This window comes from Sabethes cyaneus, chromosome 1, assembly GCF_943734655.1.
Source record: "Sabethes cyaneus chromosome 1, idSabCyanKW18_F2, whole genome shotgun sequence".
In the NCBI taxonomy this organism is placed as follows: Eukaryota; Metazoa; Arthropoda; class Insecta; order Diptera; family Culicidae; genus Sabethes; species Sabethes cyaneus.
In genome coordinates this window covers 152,326,077-152,352,603 of record NC_071353.1, presented here as the reverse complement: position 1 = coordinate 152,352,603, position 26,527 = coordinate 152,326,077, and the positions used below count along the sequence as shown (strand labels likewise).

Sequence of the window (26,527 nt, the reverse complement as noted above, 5' to 3'; positions counted from 1 at the left end):
AGCAATGGGGCAAGAAATACTCACATCCAGCAGAAACATCAGACTGGCCCGCTTGTAGAGACTCGCTTCGCACATCGCCAGTATGACGTGGTCCAGCGCAGTTAAACCGTCGTCGTCCTCGACGTCGTCGTTGCCGCTGTTGCCGCTTCCTGTCAGCAGCAGCAGCTTCTGTTGTTGCTGCTGCTGCTGCTTGTGATGCCCATTCATCATTCCGCCGCTACCACCGCCGTGCCGCCGATAGTTGACCGAAAAGGATGAGACGGTTTTTTGCAGCGTTACTCCGAGCGAGTAGATCCACATCTGTTGTTATGGTTGTTGTTGTTGTTGTTGTTGTCGACCGAGGCCATCATCGCATCAGTGTCCATCCGCACGGTTGATGTAGATGCCATTCCGAATGTGGAACAACGGACGGGCGGGCAAGCGTCCGGGCGTTCCGGCGAATTTGCATGAAACGACAGCAGAAAAACGGAAACAGAACAGAACCGCTTGAGTTAAACGGAAAATTTAATTAAATTTACTGATGATTTATTACTGGCGCGCTGCTGCTCCGCAGCACGATTATGAGTAAGAAAGTTTATCGACAGAAAAAAAAACTTAATAATTACTTGAAAAGCAGTTCGACAGTGAATAATTGGAGAAAATTTCGTTACCGTTCGAGGCAAGTGACGAACTCGATGCGAGTTTCGCGTGAGCCACAAAATCGTGGGTCCGTTCACTCGCTTCAGTCAGGTTTCTGTGTCGGTTGACAGACACAAAACGGAGGACGACCGACGCCGACACGGATTGGGTTCGGAAGCGTAACGTTGTTAGTGTCAATCTAGATTTCAATTTAGTCGACGGTGGCAGCACCGACGCGTCGGTCGGTCGGTGTGGGATAAAATCGAGTAAAGGAACGCGGGAGGGATCAGGCGACCCGTCCATTGTCTGTCGGTTGTCGTTTAGCATAGGTTAGGTTTGATTCAATCGATGCACATTATTGGGCGGGATCTGCCACCGATAACCGCACTGATCGAATCGAACTTGGTTTGCGGCGAGTGCCGGTTCACGGTACCGAGAGCGCTCTGTGGTTCCGATTACGGGGAATGAATCCAATGCGTGCGTGCCGTTTGTATTGAATTGAGAATTTAAATTTGTATCTATTTATTCATTTAAATCTCTGATTGATATGCGAATTAGGCATATCAATACTATATGCTATATGCAAACAGAAAAGTAGTTTAATTTGAATTATATTTTAATAAATATCAGAACCAAAAGTCAAATCAAGCAAATTTAGTTAAAACTGAACCTAATTGTCTACCGTCCACAAAACATGTCAAAAGTTAAATTGAGAGGAAAATTTTGTCTTTTTGTGTATGTTGGAAAAGTCCTTGCTTTCCCTTTTCATTGGCAAAGTAATGCTTGGGTTTTACATTGCTCTTTCAAACATAATTTTCCGGTTGGTTTTATTCGACCAACCCCACGGGCAAGCTGTGAGAGTACAAGACAATTGCGAGGTTACTGCTTCGATCCAATTGACTCTAACAACTTCTACCAGCTTCCCAGCTCCCAGCTTTACGTTTTGTTGTTTGTTGTTTCTTTATTATTTTTCATTGAGCAATTGTTTGAGCTGTTATAAATCTCTCTGCCTTACTCAATTTTCCTATCCGTTCTTTTCTTTCAAGAAAGAGCTCTTTCCCTCCCATTGTCTAATTTTATTTGGTATTTAGAAATACCAAATCGGAAACCTTTTCGAAAATCGTCTTATTCACAACTATTTTCTGCTCTATTTTATGCGCTTCCAAATTATTCCTAATTTTTTGCTTTCTATGCGTTTGTACGTTTGTTATTTATGTTTTTGTGTCTGATTTTGTAGTCCGTTTTCCTCATCTATTTTCGTTTCCTTTTCCTTTTTTATTCGTTTGGTAATTTTTTTCCTTTAATTTTGCTGATTTTGCTTGTTTTAACTTTTTAAATAATCCTCCTCCTTCTAATGAACAAATAATCGGGCAAATAATTAATTTTCTTTACGCTTAGACGCTCCAAAAACTTTAGTTACTTAATGTATTTCTGTTTCTGATCTGTTTCTATTTATTCCTGATTTTTCCGTATTATTCAGTTCCGTGTGTCTTTTTCATTTTTCTCTTTCATTCTTTCACTTTTCTCTTTTTGTCATTGTCCGTTCGTCTTTTAGTCTTTTCATTGTCTTTTTTTGTTTTTTATTGTCATTTATTTTTTTATTCTCATCAACCTTTTGATGTCTTCCTGTTGTCTTTTTGTAACCTTTTTGTCATATTTTGTTCATCTTTTTGTCGATTGTTTATCTTTTTTTGGTGCTTTTTCCGCCATTTTTTTGCCAGCTTTAATCACTTTTACGTCGACTTGTTTCGTTTTTTCTTTGTCACCGTTTTTCGGCTTTTTGACAACTTTTTGTCATTTGTTTATTTCTTTATTCACTTTTTCAATAAAGCTTTTAGTCGATAGTTGGTTCGTCTCAAGACTTTTTGTCATTTTGTGTCGTTTTTTAGACGTCCTTTTCTTGTCTTTTGTATTCTCTTTGACATCTTTTGCCGCTTTTTTGTCACCTTTTTGACGTCTTTTTGTCGGCTGTTGTTATTTTTTTGTCGCCTTTTGGTCAATTCTTTGTCGTCTTTGGTTATTTTTTTTTGACATCTTTTGGTCAGCTTTTTGTCGTCTTTTTGATGACTTTCATCCATCTTTTCATTGTCCTTCGTCTCTTTTTTGTAGCATTCCGTCTCCTTCCTGCTGTCTTTCGTCTCTTTTTGTTATTTTTGTCGTTTTTCGCGTTTTTGTTGTTGTTGTTGTTGTTATTTTCGAGGTCTTTTCATCGAGTGTTTCGCATTTTTAAGTCTTTTCATCACATTTTTGTTGTCTTGGTAATTTTTTTTTGTCGTTAGGTCATTACAAATATTTTATAAAGTTTTTGTCCTTCCGGTGTTCCGCCACTGAAGGGGGAAGCGGAAAAAAACAAAGTGAATTTTTTAATCGAGCAAAAAAAAACGTGGATTTTAAGAATTTTTATTTGAAGTTTAAACGTGAAAACCGAATCTATTCTTGCTTATAATATATACGTTATTATTTTTTATGCAAAAAAATACGAAAAAAGACAAAAACGAAGGCAAATTTTTTTGGACGATTTTCGGAAATTCCATTGTTCGAATTTCCAATTCTGTTTCGTGCTAAAAGCGTTAATTCAGCTCGGAGACTCATTTTTCGAGTTTTTCAGACTGTAGAGCCCATAGACAATTGATTTTATAAAAAGAAATTTGACTCATATCCTACAAATTATTTTTTTGCCCCCCGATTTTTCAAGCCAATTTCCAAGGGGGGGGGGGGACAAAACTTGAAATATGATTTGCAATGGCCTTATTTGATCGTCTTTCTGCAATCTTTTAGTTTTCATCGCCTGTTTGTTGCATTTTGACGTCTTTTCGTCATTTTTTACCATCTTTGTGTTAGTTTTGGTCGCTTTTTATCGTATTTTCATCGACTTTCTGCCGTAATCTTATTTGTCACTTTTTTGGCAACTTTTTTTTATAGATTTTCATCTCGTTTTTGTCAACTTTATGTCAGCTTCTTGTCTTATTTCCATTGTTAATTTATCGTCGGTTTGTCGTATTCTTGTTATCTTTTTGGTGCTCTTCTATTGTTCTTTCGGCACCTCTTTGACGTCTTTTTATCATCGACTTACCGTCTTTTGGTCGCCTCTTTGACGCCGTTTATTTATTATTTATCCTTTATCGTCTCTTTGTATCGCTTTTTGTTTTTTATCGTCTTTTTGGCGATTTTTTGTCGTATTTTTACAGTCGTTTTGTCTTTTTTCGTCTCCTTTTTTACCAACTGTTTGTCGTCTTTTCGTCGCCTGTTTGACATCTTCTCGTCGTCTTTTTGTGGCCTTTTTACCTCTCATTGTTGTATTTTCGTAGTATTTTTGTCGTATTTTTATCGTCTTCTCGTCGACTTTTTAATTTTTTTTCCGTTTTTTGTCAACTTTTTGTCATTTATTTATTTACTTTTTCAATGGGGCCTTCCACCGATAGTAGATTTTTGTCATTATTTTGTCGCCATTTCGTCATTATTTTCTAATCTTTTTATTGTTCTTTGATGTCTTTTTGTCATATTGCTAGATGTTGTCTTTTAGTAATATTTTTGATGTCTTTTTCAGTCGCCTTTTTTACATTTTTATAAACGTCGTTTTATCGAACTTTTATTGTCCTTGGATCATCTGTTTGACGTCTTTATGTTCTCTTTGCACCATAATTTTGTCGTCATTCTGGCGTCTTTTAGTCGTTACTTTATCGTTAGTTCTTCGTCTTTATGATATTTTTTGTGGTCGCCCTTTTGAAGTCCCTTTTTGTTATGTTTTGCCTCCTTTTTGGCATCATTTCAGCTTTTTTTTTTGTTCTGACGTATTTTTGGCATCTAATTTTATCATTTTTTCACCGTTTTTTGTCCTCTGTCTGACGCCAAAAAAGCGTTAAGTAATTTTGTCGTCGTTTTTATTATCCTTTATCATCTATTTGAAGTTTTTTCGTCGTTCTATCTGTTGTCTTGTTAAAGTATTTCTATCATCTTTTTCTGACCATTTTGATGACTGTTTTTTGTCATCTTTCGTCCCCTTTTTGGCGACTTTCTGTCGTCTTTTAATGAGAGCTCTTTTTCATCTTTTCTAGTGGTTTTGTCGTTTCACGCCTTTTTGTAATCTTGTCGCTTTTTTGCGTCTTTTCGCCAACTTTTCATCGTCTTTTGCCTTCTTTTTGCCGTCTTTTCGTTATCTTTTTGTTGCCTTTTTGCCGTCTTTCTATTGATTTTTTGTTATCTTTTTGTCTTCTTTATTGTTATATTTTTGTCGATTTTTTGACATCTGTTTCTTTTATTTTTATCGTGATTTTGTCGTCGGTTCGTCGCATTTTTGCGGTCTTTTTGGCCTCCTTCTGTAGTCCTTTTTGTCGCCACTTTGACGTCTTTTTCTCATTTATTTACCAACTTTTTGTTAATTGACGTCTTCTCGTCGTCTTTTAATGTCTTTTTAACATCTTTATTTTGTCTTTTCATGATTTTACGACGACTTTGTCATCTTTTTATCGCCTTTAGGCGCTTTTTGGCGTATTTTTATCTTTCTGTCTTTCTTTTGTTATTTTTCCCCGTCTTTTGTCAACTTTCTGTCGTTTTTTTTCATCTTTTTACCGTCTTTTTGTCATCTTTTTTGCAGTCTTTTCACTTTTTATACATATTTCATTAAGGCTCAAGACAAAAACACGAGGCTGGTCTTTTTGTTGTCTTTTCGTCGTTTTTTCAGATCTTCCTAACGGTTTTCGTCGCTTTTTTGACGTCTTTATACTGTCGTAGCCTATTTGTAACCTTTTCGTGGTATTGTTGTGGTTATTTTAATGTCTTTCTGATGTTTTTGTCGTCGTCTTTTACTCATCTTTTTTACGTTTTATGTCATCTTTTTGCGATCCTTTCCCTACGTGTTGTTTTTCAGACTTATCGTTATATGCAGCCTTTGACATTTTTTCTTCTTTTAGTCATATCCTTTTTCGTTTTCTGTTTTTTTTTGCTTTTTCTCTTTCGTCTATCATCTTTCGACTTTTGTCTGTTGTCCTTCTCGGATGAAAAACGGAGATAAAAAGGCTCCGAAAAGCGGACGAAAAGTAGACAAAAAGTCGCCTAAAAATGACAAAATGTCGCTTAAACGATGACGAAAAGACGGCAAAAGGATAAAAGAAATAAAAGGGATTAAAGCCTACGAAAGCCAGTGCAAATACAGCTACAAATGGTGCCCATTGTTCTTTGTAATTTGTCTTTCGTCCTTTGTCCTTTGAGTTCGCCCTTCGTCTTTTCTTTTAACATTTTTCGATCATATTTGTTGATGTTTTTTTGTAGTTTTCTGATGTCTTCTTAGTGGCCTTTTCGTAGCTTCAAATTTTGTCATGGATTTTTGTCTGTTTGTCGTCTTTTTATCGCTTTTTTGATGTCTGTATGTCGTCTTTTTACTGTCTTATCATCCACTGTTTTGTCGACTTTATGTCGACTTTATCATACTGTCGAAGTTTAAACGTCTTCTTCTCATCTTTTCACCATCTTATTGCTATTTTTTATTGCCTATTTGACACCTTGCTGTCGGCTGTTTGACGTCCTCTTATCGTCGTTTAGTTCCTGTTTGATCATCCTTTTGAAATTTTTTGATTTCTTTCGTCATTTTTTGTCGTCTTTGCCTCAACTTTTTGACAACTTTCTGTCATTTTTAAGCGACTTTTTGTTGTCTTTTCGTCCCCTTTTTGTTCCACTTTTCGTCAGCTTTTCGTAGTCTTTTTATCTCAGTTTTTCATCTTTTATCAGACATCTTTTTAATCATTTTTTTTTCCTTTTGTCGTTCGTCACCTTTTAGCTTTCTTTGATCGTTGTTTTGTCGTCTTTTTGTTATCAATATTTTTGTTTCGTCCATTGTCTTTCGAGATTTGCATTTCGTCTTGAGTTTTCTGTTCCCGTCGCCTGCTTTTTATTTATTTATTTTATTTATTTTATTTTCGCTAGCTTTCTTAACATTTTTCCTTTTTCTATTTTGTTCTCCATCCATCTTATGTTTTTCAAGTCCCTTTTTAAATTCTTTAATACCAATTTTCAATAAAAAAAATTATCATTTTCTATTTTTCGTTTACATGTTAAATTTCTCGTGTTCTAGATTTCGTTTGCTAGTTTTCAATTTCCATTTTTCGTTTTCCGTTCTCCATTTCATAACTTTCGTTTTTGATTTCCCATTTTACACCCATTTTATATTTTCAATTCTTAACGTACGTTTTGGTAATAGAAGTGAATCTATTTTTAATTCCTATTTGTCGCTTTTTAGTCGTTTACTTCCAGCCCAGGTATGATACTGGTACTACATAGAGTTAGAAGGATCGTTACCGTAATTGTCCTGTAGCAATTACGACCGGCTATAAAGTCTGTCAATAAAGAAAAGTCAAGTCTTCGAAAGACGTCTAAGTTCAAAACATTGCTTTTTAGTGTCGTTTACTTTTGTGCTTCTGACTTCTTTTTGTATTTTGTTTTTTTCCTTTTATTATCGTCTTTTTGCTTTTATTATCGTCTTTCTGTAGTTGTTTTGTCGTCTTTTCGACGTCTTTTTGACTGTTTGTCGTCGACCTATGTTCAACTTAATGCAGTCTTTTCGTCGTCCTTCTATCGTCTTTTTGTCTTCTTTTTAGCGCAGTTTTTTCACACCTTTTCTGTCATATTTTTGTCCTCTTTTTACCGGAACTCTTTTTCAACATTTATTTTGTTTTTGTTGTTGCTGTTGCTGTTTAGCCGTTATTTTCTCGCTTTTATGACGACTTTTTGTGTCGATTTTTTGCTGTCTTCTTATAGTTTTTTCGCCATTTTTAGGCAACTTTTTGTCGTTTTATCGTCTCCATTTGGTCATCTCTATGGCCTCTTTCTGTCGTTCTTTTTCGACATCTTTTAGTCGTCTTTCTGTTTTCTTTTTATTATTTCATTTGACACATTTTTGCCATTCTTTTCTCGCCTTTTTATCATCTTATCGTCGTCTTTTTGTCACCTTTTAACGTCGTTTTACCTTGCTTTCATCGTCTTTCGGTCATCTCGTTGTCGTTTTTATGTTTTCTTTTCATAGTTATTTTGTCGTCATTCTATCGTCTTTTAGTCGTTATTTTTTCTGCCTTTCATCGTTTATTGGTCATTGTTTTGCTGTCTTTCCTCCCCTTGTTGCCTTTTTGTGATTATTTTTATAGATTTGTTATCGTCTTTTTATCATCTTTTTGTTATAGCTTACTTGTGTTTTTAACCGCCCCAACTGGGTTTCGAGATACGTTGATCTGAGCTGATGCTGATCTAGCAAGCCAGCAGTCGTCTGTTCGAATCTCGGCCAGGCGGTGCTGCTAGATGGAGTTTGTAGGATTTTTGCACTAACCCCGTAACTGTCCTGTACTCTAGCAGCCGGCTGTGAAGTCTGTCGATAAACAAGGGTTAAGCCCAAGACTTTGCTTTCTTTTCGTTGTCTTTTTGTCGGTTTTTTAGGTGTTTTTGTCATATTTTTGTCGTTTTTTGACGATTGTTTGTCTTCCTTTGTCATTATTTAATCGTCTTTCTGTCAGCTTTTCATCGTCATTTTGTTGATTTTTGATGTCTTCTCGTCATATTTTTGTGTTTGTTTTTCATTTTTTATCGATTTTTTTTTTCATCTTTTCCTCGTCCTTTTCTGATCATTTTACCATCTTTTTGTCATCATCTTATCTCTCGTTCTTTCATTGCTATTTTATCGTGTGTTTATTACAATTTTGTCAAACTTTTTGTCATTTTTAGGCGTGTTTTTGCCGTCTTTTCTACTCCTTGTTGTCGACATTTTGTCAGCTTTTTTGCTTCCATTAGGCATCTTTCTGTCGTTTCTTTATCGTTTTTTTTCTCATCTTTTTATCATTATTTTATTTCCTATTTGATACCTTGCTGTCGGCTGTTTTACTTTACCTCAGCGTCGTTTTGTTGTCTTGTTATTGCTGTTTTGTCGTCTTTTTATTTTTTAGCTTCTTTTATAATTTTTTGTCGATTATTTATCGTTTTTGTCATCTTTAAATTGTCTTTTCGTCATCCTTTAGGCGAGTTTTTTTAATCTTTTCGTCGCCATTTCGTTGTTTTTTTATTGCTCTTTTTCGTCATTATATGGACGTCTTTACATCTTTTTATCTCTTGTCGCCTTTAGCTATCAATTACCGTCTTTTTGTCGCCTTTCTATCTTATCTTCTTTCCGTATATTTGTCGTCTTTTTGTTATCGCTTTGCCACTTTTTCGAAAAAAGTTTTATAACATTTTCTAGTCTTTTGTTTATATTAATATATTCGCTTATTATAAAACTACTACAGTAAAGTTCCGATTTTGTCAGCCCCATGTTGAATGGGAAAACTGACAAAATCGGGGAAAAAAAATTTCGGATTTTTTTTTTTCAAAATTCAAGACTTAAGACCTTGCAATATCGAAGACTTCTACTAAAAATTAACATTCTACCCTCAATTGGTCAACCGAAAGCTCAATGAACCGGGCACAGCATACTGCTCCAGAACCTTTTTTGGTGCCCATTAGCTTTGAGCGGGCAAACTTGGTTCAAGGTTTATGGAACCTTTGGAAGAGTTTCGTAAAATTAAAATTTCTACCGTCCAGCGGAATTCAAATTTCGATTAATCCGCCTAAAAGTGAAATAATAAAATTATTTTTCTTCAGTTTCAATATAACACATTGATGTGTTCTGCAAAGTTTTACAACATATTATTACAAGAAATTTTGCTAAAGACAGTAACCATCTCTTCAGTGAAAATAGAAAAATCCTATAAAAAATTGTTAAAATCTGTTTTTCTATCTTAGCTGTTTTTGTAGTTGTTGTAGGACTTTTTCCTGTTTTACAAAGTTGTATAAATAGTAAAAATACACAACACTGCTGAACATAGTATACCTCTATCTTTGCTTGTTTAGGAACTATAGAACTTTTACTATAAAAATACCCTAATTTTGACCCCGAATTACTCACAAGAAGGCATTATTTTATTCAAAAACTCTCCCTAGAGAATCGGAATAGATTCAATCAGGCTGAAAAGCTTAATAAAGGGTTTTCTCTAGAACAATCTACTTTTTTAAGCCTCTTAACCTTATATAACCCATTAACTGAACTGAACCAAATTGTGCACAGTCTACAAAACATGTCAACATTCGTCCAAGATTACTTATCTTTGCATGTATACCCTTTTTAATTTTTTGCTTTTTCATTTTCATATTTCCTATTTATTATCGATTCTTCTATGATACATTTTTCTCATGTGTTCTTTCACTTGTTTATTTGCCTTTTCTTTTCGTCTGTTTGTTTTTTTTCTGCTTGTACCATCTTTTCATCATCTTATTATCGTCTGAAAGTTGATATTGTCTTTTTGTCGTTTTTTTTATCAGTCCCTTTCGTCGATTTTTGATCTTTTTGTCGTCGTTTCATAGCCTTTTCGTCATACTTTTGTCGCCAAGTCGTCGTGACTTCGTGACAAAAGCCGTCAAGTCAAGCCTACTCTAGCCATTTGTCGTTCTTTTGTTATCTTTGTGTCGATGGTTTGTCTTTTTTTGTTATCGTTTTTCGTCTTCTTGTGCAATTTCTATTGGCTTTCTGTCGTCACTTCGTAGTATTTCTATTAGTCTTTTGGACGTATTTTTGCCGAGTTGTTGTTTGTCGTCTTTCTGTTTTATTTTTGTCTATTTGTAATATTTTTCATTTCATTCATATCTTATGATATTTTTGACAGCTTCATTTAACAGTTCTGTAAAGTTCAGTTATTTTTGGCGACTTTTTATTTCTTTTGTTGTTGATAAATAATCTTTTATTTTATGTCTCAGCCCTCTCAGTATTTTTTTCTGAATTCTTTTAACTTCATTATTGCTCTATAAATCTTACCGTTAACTTTACGTAATTTTGTTTATTGTTACACCTTATCCATTATCGTTTTTCTTTTCTATTTTTCGCTAGTGTTCTCTCACTTGCTCATTTGCCTTTTCTTTTTGTCCGTTTAACTTTTCGTCTTTTCATCGTCTTTTTGCAGTCATTTTATCGTCTTTCTTAAACTTGTTGTCGTGTTTCGGTTTTCTTTTTGCCATCTTTTTGTCGTCATTTTGTTGTCTTTTATTCGCTTTGTCACCTTTGGTTGCCGTTTGGTCATCCATTTAGCGTCATTCTGTTGCTCTTTTGTCGTATTGTTGTTTTTCTTTTGTTGATTTGTTTTTTGACGTCTTTTCATTATCTTTTTATCGCTTTTTCGTCATATTTTTGTTGCCTTTGTGCCATCTACAGAACGCTTTTTTTCATTTTTTATCATGTTTTATGATGTCTTTTTACCGTTTTTTTTTTGTTTGTGTTTTGTGTCGTGTTTTTTTGGCATTTTTTGTCATTTTTGTCCGGTTTTTTCCCGCCTTTTTTTGTCGTCATTTTGATGTTTTCGACGTCTTGTTATCGCTTTTTATCGATTGTTTGTCGTTATTTTGTCATCTTTTTGAAATGTTTGTCATCTTTTTGTGATCTTTTTGGTTGTCGTTTTATCGTCTTTTTGATATCTTTTGATGTTTAATTGGATGATTTGATCTGATTTTGATGACAAAAAGATGACAATTTTTGTTGATTTTTAACAATTTTGTAATGTCATTTTTTTCGTCACTGCCGTTTAGTCATCTTTTCGTCATTTACAGTCGTTTTTTGCAATCTTTTTGTCGTCTCTTTGTTGACCATTTTGTCAGTTTTTATCGTATTTTCGTCGTCTTTTTGGCATCTTATCGTCTATTATCATAATTTATTTAATTTGAAATTTTAGACACTTTCGCAATTTCAGTTTTTTTTTCGTTTCTCGCTAATTTTTTTCAATTCCTGTTCAATTTATTTCTACTGTCGTAGCCTCCTTTTATGCATTTTTTGTTTTCTTGTTGCTCTATAAACCTCTCAGTTTTGTTCATATAAACTATAAAATTAGTTTTGTTCATATTTTATCTTGTTAATTTTTATTTTTTCCCATCTATATTTTCTGTTTGTTCTCCATTTTCTAGCTTATTCATTTTCGTTTTCCTCTTGTAATCTGTGTTTTATCTGTCTCGTTATCTTTATCTAAGGTTACAAAAAGACGAAATTAGGCAAAAAATAGAGGACAAAAATACGATAGCAAGATTACAAGATGAGTCAAAGGAAAAATAGAAAGGCTACAAAAGAAAGAAAACAATACGTCTAAAAGATGACAATAAGATAAGGATAAGATACCAAAAAGACGACGAAAATACGATAAAAAAATTTACAAAATGGTCAACAAAAAGACAACAAAAAGATTGCAAAAATCGACACTAAATGACAAAACCCGAATTAATCCACCTAGCGGCGTGACCTGGCCTTTCTACTGTCACAATAATCATCATTTAATTTCTCAGGAACATCTATGTATAATTAACTTGACTATATTTTTAAATATCCGTTCCGTATTCCTCAAAATCCTTATTTGCCAGTAAAATTCACAACGTATTGCGTAGAATAATTAAATTTTCTTTCCTTGTGTGCGTAAATACTTGTAACACCTTATTTAGTTTTATAATCGGTCGGCCTAAACTTTCGGGCTTCAGAGCCACATAGGAAACTTGTTTTGAATTGACAATATGAAATATGTGTTCAGAACAGATTTTTTGATAATTAATTAATACCATGTGTTCAAAAGTTAGCATCTTTGAAAAACAAGAGTTCAGAAAAATTATTATTATACTTCGCCTTTGAAGACAAAGAATATCAACAACAAAATGATTAATTTCAAAATTTTACTATTAGTTTGCTTGGCTTCAATTTTGCAGTATATCTGAATTAGAAAAAATAACTGAATAGAGCATTAGATATGAAAAAGAGAAATTGAACTTTTTCTTAGCTGGCGCTCCTTCAGATAATTATTTTTGCATGAAAATCAAAACTTATGCTTTTTTTGAATGTACTTTCATGAAAAGATAGTCATTAGCTTGATCGCATCGTTTTTACAATGTTGGAGGGTTAGGAAAACAAAAGGGTTGCAAAAGCTGCGCCTTAAACATGCTTGAGAATGGGAAATATGATCGATATGATTTTCAGTGCTTGTCATTTTTGATTTATTTGTTGAAACATGATACATGACATAAGACATCTGTCCTTTAAAATGTCATTAACGAAAACAAATCTTACAAAATTACTACCGTGCAACGTTTACTTCCTATTTTTCATATAACATTTCTAAGCTCTAGTATCTATTGATTGAAAAGAGCATCTATTGATGCGCAAAATTTGTTTGAAATTTGTATAAATTTATTTGGAAAAATCAACTCATTTTTAATCCTATACACCACTATACCTTCATGCTTAAATTAACTGCTTTTCTTCGCTGTTTGCTTTTCGTGTACAATTGTGAGTAACAGCAAGTGAACAAAATGACAATTGAAATCTGAAATCAAAGAAAAGAAAAAGCTTTTCGATTGAATCCCATTATTTAATATTTATTTGCAACAGATACGTAGTTCGCCTACGACGCAGGCTTCAACAGCGTCTTATTTCAAAGCGTATACGTATCTGTTGCGAATAAATATTAAATAGTGGGATTTAGTCGGTAAAAGTTTTTTCTTTTCTTTAATTTCAAATTTCGTATTCCACTAAGAGGCTTCAAAAATTTCCGACAATTGATTCAGAAAAGTGAGAAACATCTTTTCTTGAATTTCAATGCAAATTTAAAAAATTGCAAATTGTCATCCCAAGTAACTATTTGAGTTTTATTACACTCTTATGATGACATTCAAGACCAAAATTGGTCATGAAAACCACCAGAAGAGTACAATCAAACTCACATTGTTGCTTGGGATCACATACACACACATACATACATACATACATACATACATACATACAAACATACATACATACATACATACATACATACATACATACATACATACATACATACATACATACATACATACATACATACATACATACATACATACATACATACATACATACATACATACATACATACATACATACATACATACATACATACATACATACATACATACATACATACATACATACATACATACATACATACATACATACATACATACACACATACATCACACACATTGAATACAATCAACATTTGTTTTGAATTCACACGTTTTAACGGTTTAATATACGGTGCTTAAGTGTTAAAGTTTAAATAACTTTTGAATGAACTGTCCGATTTTAAATAACTCGGTTTCGTTTGATAGATCTTAGTAGTAATTTTCAAATAATAATAAAATGTGTGATGTTTTTCATTGAATTAATGCTTATATGTTACAAAAATATGTTTTAAATACTATTTTTTCACATTTCTTTATGTAACTTTCAAACTACAAGCCCAATCGTCATGAAATTTGGAAGTTAAGGGTTTGCAAGGCTCCTCTTTCATATGCAATCAATTTTGTTCAAATCGGTTAAGGGACCTATGAGATAATGAAGTCCCATATTTTTCATATTTTTATACATAACTTTTGAACTAAAAGTCCGATCAGTATGAAATTCAATAGCGACCAATGGGACACCTAGACCTTTCATTTGACACTAAGAACATTAAAATCGGTCCAGCCATCTCCGAGAGAAGTGAGTGAGATTAAAAGCGCACATACACACACACACACACACATACACACACACACACACACACACACACACACACACACACACACACACACACATACATACACACACACAGAAAATGCTCAGTTTTCGAAACTGAGTCGAATGGTATATGACATTCGGCCCGCAGGACCTTCTTTCCATTTCCGGTTTTCCAAGTGATTTCTATACCTTTATACTATATATTTATATAGTAGAAAGGCAAAAAGATGACAAAACGGCAATGACGAAAAAACGACAAAAAGACATAAAATAGCGACAAAAAATGACAAAAAAAACTTTACAAAATCGTTAAAAAATCAACAAAAATTGACGATAAAAAGACAACCAAAAAGACGACAACAAGATGACAGAAAAAGACAACAAAAACGCCGACAAGATGACAAAATACGACAAATAATCGACGTTAAAAACATCGCTGTTTTTATTTCTTTTGATTTTTTGTCGTCTCGTAGCCTTTTTCTATTGCCTTTTAGTCGTCTTCTGTCGTTTTTCAGTCGCTATTTTGTCGTATTTTTGCTGCATTTTTATTTGTTTTTTCGTTAATTTTTTGTCTCTTTTTGCCTTTACGCATCTTTCTTCTACTTGTTACCGTCTTTTGGCGCATTGTCTTATTTTTTTGTTAATTTTTTATCTCTGTCTGTCTTTTTAACAAATAGGAGAAAGTGTTGTCGTCTTTTTGCCTCTTTCGCGACTTTTGGCGGTCCTTTTATTATTATTTTTGTTGTCGTTGGTTCTTTTTCTAACATCTTCAGGCATCTTTTCTTGTTGCCTTTTTGATGGCTTTCATCCCTCTTTTCATCGTTTTTCGTCTCTTTTTCCTTTTGCGTCTCCTGCTTGTCGTTCCTTTTTATCATTTTTTAGACGTTATTGTTGTTTCTTGTGGTTTTTTTGACGTTCCTTGTCGCTTTTGTTCCCATTTCACTGTATTTTTGTCGGTTTTTCATTTTTTCGTAGTCTTTTATCGTTTTATTTGTTAGTTATCTTTGTGTCATTTTTCGTCTACTTTATATCGCCTTTCGATCATCTCTTTGTTGTCGTTTTGTTTTATTTACACCGTTATTTTATCGTTTATTTTATTCTGTCGTCTTCCAGTCGTGATTTTGTCAACTGTTTCGTCATCTTTTTGTCATTTGTCATTTGTATAGATTTTTTGTCGTCTTATCGTCATCTTTTGACGCCTTTTCGTCGCTTTTCTGTCATTTGTTGGATGTCTTTTGCTGTTTCTCGTCGTTGTTCGTCTTTTTGTCATGTTTTTGTTATCTTCAATACGTCTTTTTTTTGTCGTCTTTCATCCGCTTTTTGTCTCTTATTTTGTTGTTGTCGATTAATCGTGTTTTTGTCATCTTTTAATCTTGTTGTCACCATTCGTTCCCTTTTTGTCGATTTTTCTATCGTCGTTTTAACGTCCTGTCTTTATTATTAGGTGGCTTATACCACCACTTCGTCCCGACTCTTTAACGTCTTTTTTAGTATTTTTGTTTTTTATCATCTTTTTGTTATATTTTTGACGTTTTTTGTCGTATTTTCACCATTAATTTGTCGTCGTTTCGTCGAATTTTTGTCGCCTTTTTAACATCTTTTTATTGCGGTTTGACGCCTTTTGGATGTCTTTTTGCCACCCTTTTGTCGTCTCTTTGTTGCTGTTTTATCGTGTTTTTGTTTATGTTTGGTCGCTTTATTGACGATTCCTTTGTCATCTTTGTTGATTTTTGTCGTTGTCTTTTGATCAACTTTTTGCCGAATTTTCGCTGTCTTACTATCGTCTATTTGTCATAGTTATGACGTCATCTTCTTGGTGACTTTCTATGTCTTGTGCCATTTTTCCGTCGTCGTTTTGCCATCTTTTCGTCATCTTTGTGTCGTTTTTTGTCACCATTTTTTTACCGTTTGTTTGTCATCTTTAGGGTCGTCTTTCATATCCTTTTTTCAACTTTTTGCCTTTTCTTATCTTATTTTTTTCGTTGTTTTGTCGTTTTTTCATTCCCCGTTTTGTCGCCTCTTTAACGTCTTTTTCCCTTCTTTTTACCGTCTTGTTATCATCTCTTTGTTATCTTTTTGTCAATTACTTGACACCTTTTTGTCTCCCGTTTGAGGTCTTCTCATCGTTTTTTTGTCTTATTTCCCCCGTTGTTTTCTCGTCTTTAAGTTCCCTTTTTATCATCTCTTTAACGTCTTTTTTCCTTCTTATTACCGTCTGTTTGCCGACTATTCGACACCTCGTTGTCGCCTCTTCAACCTGTCCAGTTAGCTTCGAGGTACGATGCTGGTCTAACAAGCCAGTCGTCGTATGTTCGAATCTCGGTTAGGCGGCGCTGCTAGATAGCGTCAGTATGATTGCTACACTAGCCCCCCCGTAACTGTCCTATACGCTAACAGACGGCTGCGAAGTCTGTCGGTAAAGAAGGGTAATGTCTAAAGACGGTTATGCCCAAGGTTTTGCTTTTTGTCGCCTCTTTAACGTCTTCTCGCCGTCTTTTCCACGTCTATTTGGTATCATTTTCTAACATTTTTGGTGCTGTACTGTGCATTTTTGTCGGTTTTTTACATCTTCCTTTGTTGGTTGTTTGTGATCTTTTTGACATTTTTCGGCGTTTTGTTCACTTTTGTCGTCTTCTTGACGCCGTTTTTCATCTTTCATTGTCTTTTGTCGTTTTTGGTCGTCTTTTCGCCATTTTACAACAGCTCTTTGTCATCTTTCTGCCTTTTATGGATTCTGCTTATTTGACGTCCTTTTCTTACTTCTTTGTCGTTTTATTGCTATCATTCTTTGAGTTTTGCCTTTCGTCTTTTGTTTTGTTTGAGTTTTCTGCCTTCTATCTTCTGCTCTCGGTAATTCATCTTCCATTTTATATTCTTCACTAATTCTAATAGTACCCTCTCGGAAGCGTGAGTTTGTCATTGAATTACTGCAGTGAATAGTTAATAGGAAGCGATGTGGAAACTAATCATACTGGCACAATCATACACAACAGTCAGCATGTTGCAGCAATGTGATGACATTGTCATAACAGTTGCATAGAGTTATGGAAATATAGCTGATAATTATCCTGAGTACCACGTACATTTCGGAAGTAAAAATAATTTTATAAAAATAATTTATATTATTTATTTTAAGGGATTTCCTAGTTACAAGAACCAACAAGTAGGTGAAATTTCTCTAGATAACAGGCGATTGTCTAAAAAATATCAAAAAATCATCTTTCATCCATGTTCAATTCAGCTTTGACACGTGCTGTCTGTGTTGATAAGGATCAAATTTTCACGCAAAAATTTGCTAACACGAAACGCATCTCACTTACCTTCTCAACATCCGATTCGGAAAAATTGATCTTCTTGCCGAGACTGTTGACGTACTCGGGCGATAGGTAGCTTTTCATATCCAGCAACGCACCACCGCCACTAGCAGGACCACCGCCGCCGCCGGTTCCAGGCGGCACGCCTCCACCGGCTGTTCCTTCCTGCACCAGCGGCTGCTGGACCGACACCAGATTGAACACGACCCGACCGCGGGACGTAATCTGCAGTCCGGTGGGCGAAATCAGCGGCCGTACTTTCGTAATTGACGGTGTATCTGTGTGTGTGTGCGGGAGAAGAGAGAAAAAACGAAAAAATTATGGCATTATCGTTCGCGGACGGACAAATTTGTTTAGGTTTTTCCTCTCTTGTAGGCATAAAAGACGATCACACGATAATTAATGGTAATGAATTAGGACCGGCCGAAAATTAGTCAAGCATTAGTGATTGCCGAAGTGCGACGCCGCTGGCGGCTTTTTTCGGGTGGGAAAATTGTTCTTTATTAAGGTATAAATTTGGAATTGCTACTTTCGCAGCCTGCGAAGGTGGGACGAAGACTCAGTGCGAAAGGAGAAGTGACGCTTTTAATTTCGTTCAACTTGACTGTAATTAAGGATAATGAGATTAGATAAGTATGTTTGTTTTCCATCGATTTTCTACGCGGAGTGATTGATTTATTGGATGAGAAGTCTTCCAAAGTTAAAGAAAAAAAATTGTATTTCAACTGACAAGCAGTGAAACGAAAAACGAAAGTAACAAAATGGAGGCACAGCGTGAAAATACAACTACGACCCGACCTACTTGAATTCACTGACGAAAACAATGCTGAAAAGGAAAACAACAGAACAACAAAAAAAGCTCCGCATTCTCGTGTGCCCCCCTAAAATAACAAATCACGAAATGGAGTGTCTGTCGCTGTTTTTTTCTGCCTCCATCGCGAAGCCGGCCCAACGACCGAGTCGAGTTCCAGACACGCGAGGCACACATTGTCTTCGGGATTCCGTCATCCTCGTCGTCATCGTAGTCGTCGTCGTCGTCATCTACAAAAGACAGCACCGCGGGGTCCCTGCGGTGATGAAGAATGAAGACGAGATGCAATGCGAAAACGAGAAACAGATTCAACAGGCAAACAGAACTTACAAAACCATGTCACAAACCTGGGAACGTGAAAAATTATTATTCATTCAACAACGAGTACTGCGAGTGCAGTACACTAGGCTGGGGAGGAAACAACGGTACATCATTTCCGAGCTTTTGGCGGCTTGTGGTGTACAAAAGTTTTCCTCTCCCGGTCTCCAGCCGGCCGGCCGGCGTGCCGAGGCTTTAGAAACAGGTGAAACTTATAATATCATTGCCTAGGCTAGTGATTCTGCTGGCATGGCACTGGGCTGGCGGCCCGGCTTGTGTGCAGCAAACCGTAACACAGAAACGTGTGACACGATTTTTGTGTTTGCACGGGAGAGCAACAAAAAAAAGCAAACTGGCCCCCAACCCCCTCAGCGAAACGGAAGGAAAGCTCCGACGACGACGACGACGACGGCGTCGACTGAGCGATGCAGGAAATCACATAGGGAAAAGGTTGAAATTGCTTTTCGGTGGGCGGTTTTTTTCGCCTGCACGACTGGAAATGGATTCCGCTATTTTTATCCTTCCAGAAAATTTTCCGGCCCGCAAAAAAAACAGAACTTCCAGAACCAGAGAGAGATGTAGGATTTAATCCGCTTGAGAAAATGCCAATTATTGACTTGTAACTTTACTGTACACGAAACATGCTTCGACGTGACAGCTATCGGATAAACCGTATCATCTTAATGCTTTTGTTATTGTTGAAAAGAAAGATTCCACGAAAAATGAGACAGACTTGAAATCGAATTTAACAAAGTTCTAACAAATAACCGTGCGTCAACATCTCCATGCTAAGCACAACCCACCGATGGAGACGCACGGTTATCGAACGGAAACGGAAAAAAGCAACAGTTTCGTCGCTTCCCGCCGCACTTTTTTTTCTCTCCCCAACACAGACTTTGCTATTGTTCGTTCAATCCTTTTGGCAAATCGGGACCGTATTGTTGGTGCTGATAATCACGATGACGATGACGAAGCTGACGAAAAAGAAAACTTCATCCACCGGAAATAGGAAACAACCAAATGGACGGGGGAAAACTTTCCCGTCCGTTTCGGTTCGAAACCGGAAAAAAGAAATCAATGCATTTGCACCCATTTTCCGAATGACTTCGGCTCGTTTCCGGAGGAACCGTGCCGTGCGGCACGGTGACGGTGCAGGGATTTAATCGAAACTTGCAATTACCGCAGCAGCGCATACGCTGCGCGCTGAAGTAAAGTGCATTGATTGGGAGAAAAACTTTCCGGTGAGGATTATTTTTTTTGCGCGCATTCAACTCACAGAAACATATTCACAACCAACAAACGGAGAAGGCAAATTGCATACTAATGAGTTTCTCCACCAGCAGCAGCAGTTGCACCTTGGATTGAAAAGGAAAAGAACGGAAAAACGGACTGGCCGGATTTGAGATATGAGATTTTTGAACCAAAAACCGTGCACCTCAGGGCCCTGTACGATGAAACTTGGAAATCGATCAAAAGTTCAGAATGTTCCGCAATGTGAACGGCGAAGACAAATCGAAATCGAAAGAAAGTTTTCTTCGGTTTGCTTTTCTCTCCACTGCGCTGATAAACTTCGAGCCGGAATATGTAATCTCAAACGACACAAAGTAGTTACGTTAGTGGAAAGAAAAGTTTCGAGTCAAAACTAAATATCGTTTAGGAAATGTTCTGTTGCAAGAGTGTAATTGTAACAGCTTTAACAAAATGCACAGCAGCTTTGCTGCGACAAGCGACTTATGCAAAGTTACCTGTTTCAGCTCAAATCGGTTCAAACAAACCTAATAGCTGGACGACATTGTTTCTTGAGTGAATCCAAAGAAGCTACCAGAGGGCGTTAAAGTCAACTGTAATTTTAACAACGTAAATAGCTGATGAGTTGCTACCTTGCGGAACGTCAAAGTTCTGCAAATTTTTACAAAGTTAACTGATTTCACGTACTTTTCACTTTTTTTATGACTTGACAAATTTGGCAGATTTTGTAAACTTCAAACATTACCAAAAGGCGACTAAATGCAGAATTTCTTTAAATAAAACCGAATTATATGGAAAATATATCTGTTTAAGTTAGTTACCAGTATCCTAGATTTCTGGTCTTCAAATTCACTGCATCATAACCACCTAATTAACTCGCGATACCCCGACAAATTTCTACTGGATTGCAATCGCTGTCACCACTGCACCGTAATACTGCCTTACGAAGCCAGCAGAAGACCGACGCGTAGCGTTTTTGCTGTGTGCCTCAGCACAAATGCCCTTCATTTTAGGGTGCTTTTGGTAGGTGCTATCGGATCTGACTTCCTAAGCGGAGAATAGTGTGAAAGTTCATTGTTCCACGAGTAGCTAACTGTGGTGGCCTCTGGGAGCCAGTCGTGAAGGCAGCGAAAGTGTCACTCATCCGAAACATCTGAACCAATCTGAGGCAAGCGGTCTAAGCAGTCATCAAATCTCGTCCGGACGAGCCGCCCAGTTCGCCTCGGGTAGTATGTTCTAATAGCGACAGAAAGAGACTGTTAGTACCAATAGGATTGCATCTACCGTTTATTCGCTGCATTTTTTTTTTGTTTTTCGTAAAATTGACATTGTCTTTTCTTCACCATCTTTTCAAAACTTTTCTACGACCTTTGGTCGCAGTTTCTTTGTATTTTGCCTAACCTTTTTGGCATATGCTCTCTGCCTCTTTATCGTCTCTTCATTACTTTTTCGTCATTGTCTGCTACCTTTGTCCTAGTTCTCATCCGTTTCTCGTCTTAAGTTCTTTGCCTTTCGTCTTTTGGCCGTGTTTTTCGTTTTATTGAACTCTTGTAGTTTGTTTTTTAACCTTTCTGATCAAAACTTGATCAGCATCTGTGTCAGAATATGGCCAAAAACTGGGCCAGAATCTGATCACAATCCAGGCCAGAATCTGGATCATAAACTGACCATAATCTGGTTCAGAATGTGATTACAATCCAGACCAGCGTCTAACTGGAATCTGGACCAAAATTTGAACCACTAACTGGACCTGAACCTCACCAGTATCTGGACCAGAATCTGGACCAACATCTGAATCACATTTTGGATCAACATCTGAACTGGGCCAGCAACTGAACCACAATCTGGGCCAGCAACTAACCAGAATCTAGACCAGACTTTGGGCCCGAATCTGGATCATAATCTGACCAGAATTTAGACCAGAATACGAACCAGAATCTAGGCCAGAAATTGACCAGAATTTGGGCCAGAATCTGGGCCATAATCTGATCAGAATCTGGACAACAAGCTGAACCAGAATTTCACCAGAATCTGGATTAGAATACGAACCAGAATCTGGTCCAAAATCTGGTCTAGATTCTGGTCAGCTGCTGGCCCAGGTTGTGGTTCAGATGTTGGTCCAGAATGTGATTCAGATGTTGGTCCAGATTCTGGTCCAGCTACTTGTGTGATTCTAGTCCACTTAGTGGTTCAAATTTTGGTCCAGATTCCAGTCCAGATGCTGGCCTAGATTGTGATCAGACTCTGACATAGGTCTGGACTAGAATACGGACAAGACTCTGGGTAAGAAATTGAACAAAATCTGGGCCACGATTTGGGCCATAATCTGATCAGAATCTGTACCACAAGCTGGACCAGAAACTTACCAGAATCTGAACCAGAATCTCGACTAGAATACGAACCAGAATCTGGGCCAGCCTCTGACCAAAATCTAGACCAGAATCTGGGCCAGCAATTGACCAGAATCTGGACTAGAATACGAACCAGAATCTGGGTCAAGAATTGACCAAAATCTGGGCCATAATCTGACCAGAATCTGTACCACAAGGTGGACCAGAATCTTACTAGCAGCTGGACCAGAATCTGGCATCTGACCAGAACCAAGACCAGAATTCGATCCACAATCTGGGCCACAATCTGACCAGAATCTGGACTAAAATACGAACCAGAATTTGGGTCAGAAATTGACCAGAATTTGGGCCATATTATGACCAGAATCTGTAGTACAAGCTGGATCTGAGCCTTGCCAGAATCTGGGCTATAATCGACCAGAAATAGGAACCTGGACCAGAATCTTGGCCAGAAATTGACTAGCATTTGGGTTAGTATTTGGGCCATAATCTGACCAGTATCTGGACTAGAATACGAACCAGAATCTGGGCCAGAAATCGACCAAAATTTGGACCAGAATCTGGCTCATAATCTGATCAGAATCTGTAGCACAAGCTGGACCAGAAACTTACCAGAATCTGAACCAGAATCTGGAATAGAATATAAATCAGAATCTGGGCCAGAAATTGGCCAGAAATCTGGGCCATAAACTGTACCACAAGATGGACCAGAATCTGGACCAGAATACGAACCAGAATCTGGGCCAAGAATTGACCAAAATCTGGGCCATAATCTGACCAAAATCTGTACCATAAGGTGGACCAGAATCTTACCAGTAGCTGGACCAGAATCTGGATTAACATCTGAACCAGAATCTGGACCAGACTATGAATCAGAATCTGGGCCAGCAAACGGACCAGAATCTAGACCAGAATTTGATCCAGAATCTGGGCCATAATCTGACCAGAATCTGTACTACAAGCTGGACCAGATCCTTACCCGAATCTGGGCTATAATCTGACCAGAAATAGGAACCTGGACCAGGACCTGGGCCAGAAATTGATCAGAACTTGGGTCAAGATCTGAGCCATTATCTGACCAGAATCTGACCCACAAGGTGGACCAGAATCTTACCAGTAGCTGGAGCAGAATCTGGGCCAACATCTGAAAAAGACTCGACCGAAATATGAATCACAATCTGGACCTGCAACTGACCAGAATTTGATCCAGAATCTGGGCCACAAGTTGGACCAGAATCTGGACCAGAATTTGGGCCAGAATATGGGCCATAATCTGTTCAGAATCTGGACACAAGCTGGAACAGAATCTGAACCAGAATTAGGACCAGAGTACAAACCAGAATCTGGACCAGAATTTGGGCCAGAATATGGGCCAGAATCTGGACACAAGCAGGACCAGAATCTGAACCAGAAACTGGACCAGAGGACGAACCAGAATCTGGACCAGCAACTGATCAGAATGTAGACCAGAAATAGGTCTAGAATCTGGGCCGTAATCCGGATTAAAATACGAACCAGAATTTGGGTCTGAAATTGACCAAAATCTGGGCCAGAATCTGGACCAGATTCAAAACCAAAGTCTAGAATCTGATCAGAAAGTGATCACAATTTGGGCCGATATCTAGCCTGAATCAACCTGAGTTCAATCCGGATTAAATCCGGTTTTATTGCAGTTTCAATCCTGGCTCAATCTGGGTTCAAGCTGAGTTAGATTCGGGTACGATCCGAGTTCGATTCGGGTTCAATACGAGTTTTCTTCGGGTTTAAACCGAGCTCAATTCGGGTTCAAACAGGATTCAATCCGTGTTCGTTCCGGGTTGAAACCGAGTTAATTTTGAGTTTACTCTGCGTTTATTTTAGGATCAATCCCGGCTCGATCCGGACTCAAGCTGAGAACAATCCAGATCTAAAACGGCCCCAAATCTTATTTGAATCGACTCCAAATTCGACTCAAATCGACTTTAAACCAGCCCAAAATTGAACTCGTATTCGTCCGCAATCCGACTGAAATTGTCGCCGGGTTTAAAAGTCGAATTAAAATCCGACCAAAACCCGTATCAAATCTGCCCCAAAACTAGCTCAAGTTTCTCCCAAATGGGGCCGAAACTGCCAATGACTTCAAAGTGGAATCGAATTCCAACCGAAATCAATCTCAAAACTGATTCAAACCGGCCCGAACTCTGCTGGAATCGTTCCTAAATTCGGTTGAAATCGACACCGACTTTAAAGTTGAATTGAAGTCCGATTAAATGTTGTCCGATTTCCGGCTACAATCGGCCCAAAATCCGATTCCAATCCGACTCAAAGCGAACCAAAATCCGACAGAAATCGGCTCGTATTTTACAGTCGAATTAAAGCCAGATTCAAATCTGACTCAAATACGTTCCAAATCCAACTCAAAGCGGCCACAAAAGCACCGGCTTTAAAGTCGTACATTAAGGTCCGGCCTAAATCAGTTTCAAATCCTACTCAAGTCGGTCTCAAATTCGACTCAATGCCGCTCCTAGTCTGCCCGAAATTGCCACCGACTTTAAAGTTCGACCAAAAGCGGTCCCAAATCCGGCTCGAATTGGCCCTTAATCGGACTCAAATTGGTTGCGGATCTGACTTTAATCGGTCCAAAATCCGACTCAAATCGACCTTAAATCAGATTCTATTTGGCCGCAAATCGGCCTATCGCCACTAGCTTTAAAGTTGGATTGAAGTCCGTCCAAAGTCGGTTCCAAATCCGACGCTAACCGGTTCTAAATCCGTATCCAATCGGCTCTAAATTCGACCGAAATCGATCCCAAAATCGACTGACATTGTCACCTACCGATTAAAGTCCAACCCTAACCGACACAAAAAAGCAAAGCTGTGGGCTTAAACGTCTTTCTTGGACTTGACCTGTCTATATCGGCAGACTTCGCGGCCGGCTGTTAGAGTACAGGACAATTACGGGGCTAGAACAAAAATTCTACTGATTCTATCTAGCAGCACCGCCTAGCCGAAATTCGAACATACGACGACTGGCTTGTTAGACCAGCATCGTACCTCGAAGCTAACTGAGCGGTTAAATCGGCACAAAATCCGACTCAAATCGCCACCGACTTTAAAGTAAGATTCAAGTTCGACTAAAATTGGTCCCAAATCTGACTCAAATCAGACTCCCGACTCAAATCGGGACAAAATCCGACTCAAGACGTTGCTTTGCCGGGTGATTGGGACGTGTTCATTCTCACGCTTGTTCCGATGGGCACTTTCCTTCTGGCAATACCCTATCCCGGAAATACAGATCGCCCCCAGATTGACGTAAAACTTCTAGTTCAAATTAGTCCAAATTCAAGTCTAATATAATGTCAAATACCAAATCCTGTTTAAACTCCTATTTCAACTCTAATTTCTACTCCAATACCAATAAAATTGCACCGGAAACTCCTAAGTTTTCAACCTAATCTGCCGGTATTTTTGTGATGAATAACAATAGATAACCTCACCCTATGTGTATGTCTGGGCACTGTATGTCTGGGTTCCTGAACCAGATATTTTTTGGAGAAGAACTGCATATTTGAATTTGGTATTGACAAGCTTGACATATGAAGCTTGATATGAAAGCTAAATTTGAAATTCATTAGGTATGGAAGAGGTATTGGCTCTTGCTCGGGTTATGCAACCCTCAGCTGTTTGCAACTGAACGACGCGCTTGTCTGCACTCGGTTACACTCTTGCTTTAGCCTACTCGCGACTTAAGTGCAACTGCAACTGTGCCATAACCATAACAGTCCAGGCGTTCCGGAAGTAGTGTTCCACCATAACTCCGGATCAACTCAGTCGTTCTCCTCCAAATTTTGGTACATGTCGTCTTTCTTCACCATTCTTTTTTCTAATTTTCTCCCTGTTTTTGTTAAGTCTCCTCATTTTTTTGCAGCGCTTTCTCTCCTTTTCTTGTCCGTTTTCTTCTTTTCCACTTTTTTCCTCTTTTTATGTCCCGTTTTCTATCCCATTTTCTCATGTTTATTTTTTCGTTTCACTCTTCTCTCTAACTCTCCCTCGCGCGTTGTCTTGTTTTTCTAATCTGTTTGTCCAGTTCTGGGTGACGTTGCAAATAGTTTCTTATGTCAGTACATTTTCTTCGTCTATTCACAGCAAAAGCAAAGCTTTAGCTTAAACTTCTTTCTCAGACTTGACCCTTCTCTATCTCCTACTGCTGGGAAAAATGAGACGAGAGGAGAAAACACGCACTCGAGCAATGCAAGGAAAATGCGATAAAAACTGGACAAATGGACAACTGGACAATATGAGCAAAAAAAGAAAAATGGAAGAA

General features: G+C 37.4%; 1 protein-coding gene across 1 annotated transcript in view; it reads right to left on the bottom strand.

Moving 5' to 3' along the window:
• LOC128732319 (uncharacterized) overlaps window positions 1–26,527 on the bottom strand; it is a 119,090-nt gene that overhangs the window by 72,613 nt on the left and 19,950 nt on the right. Inside the window, exons 3-4 of the mRNA XM_053825564.1 lie at window positions 17,503–17,774; window positions 25–300 (exon numbers count right to left, since the gene is read on the bottom strand). Of these exons, the coding sequence (XP_053681539.1) occupies window positions 25–300; window positions 17,503–17,774 (548 nt within the window). The remainder of the gene's footprint in view (window positions 1–24; window positions 301–17,502; window positions 17,775–26,527) is intronic.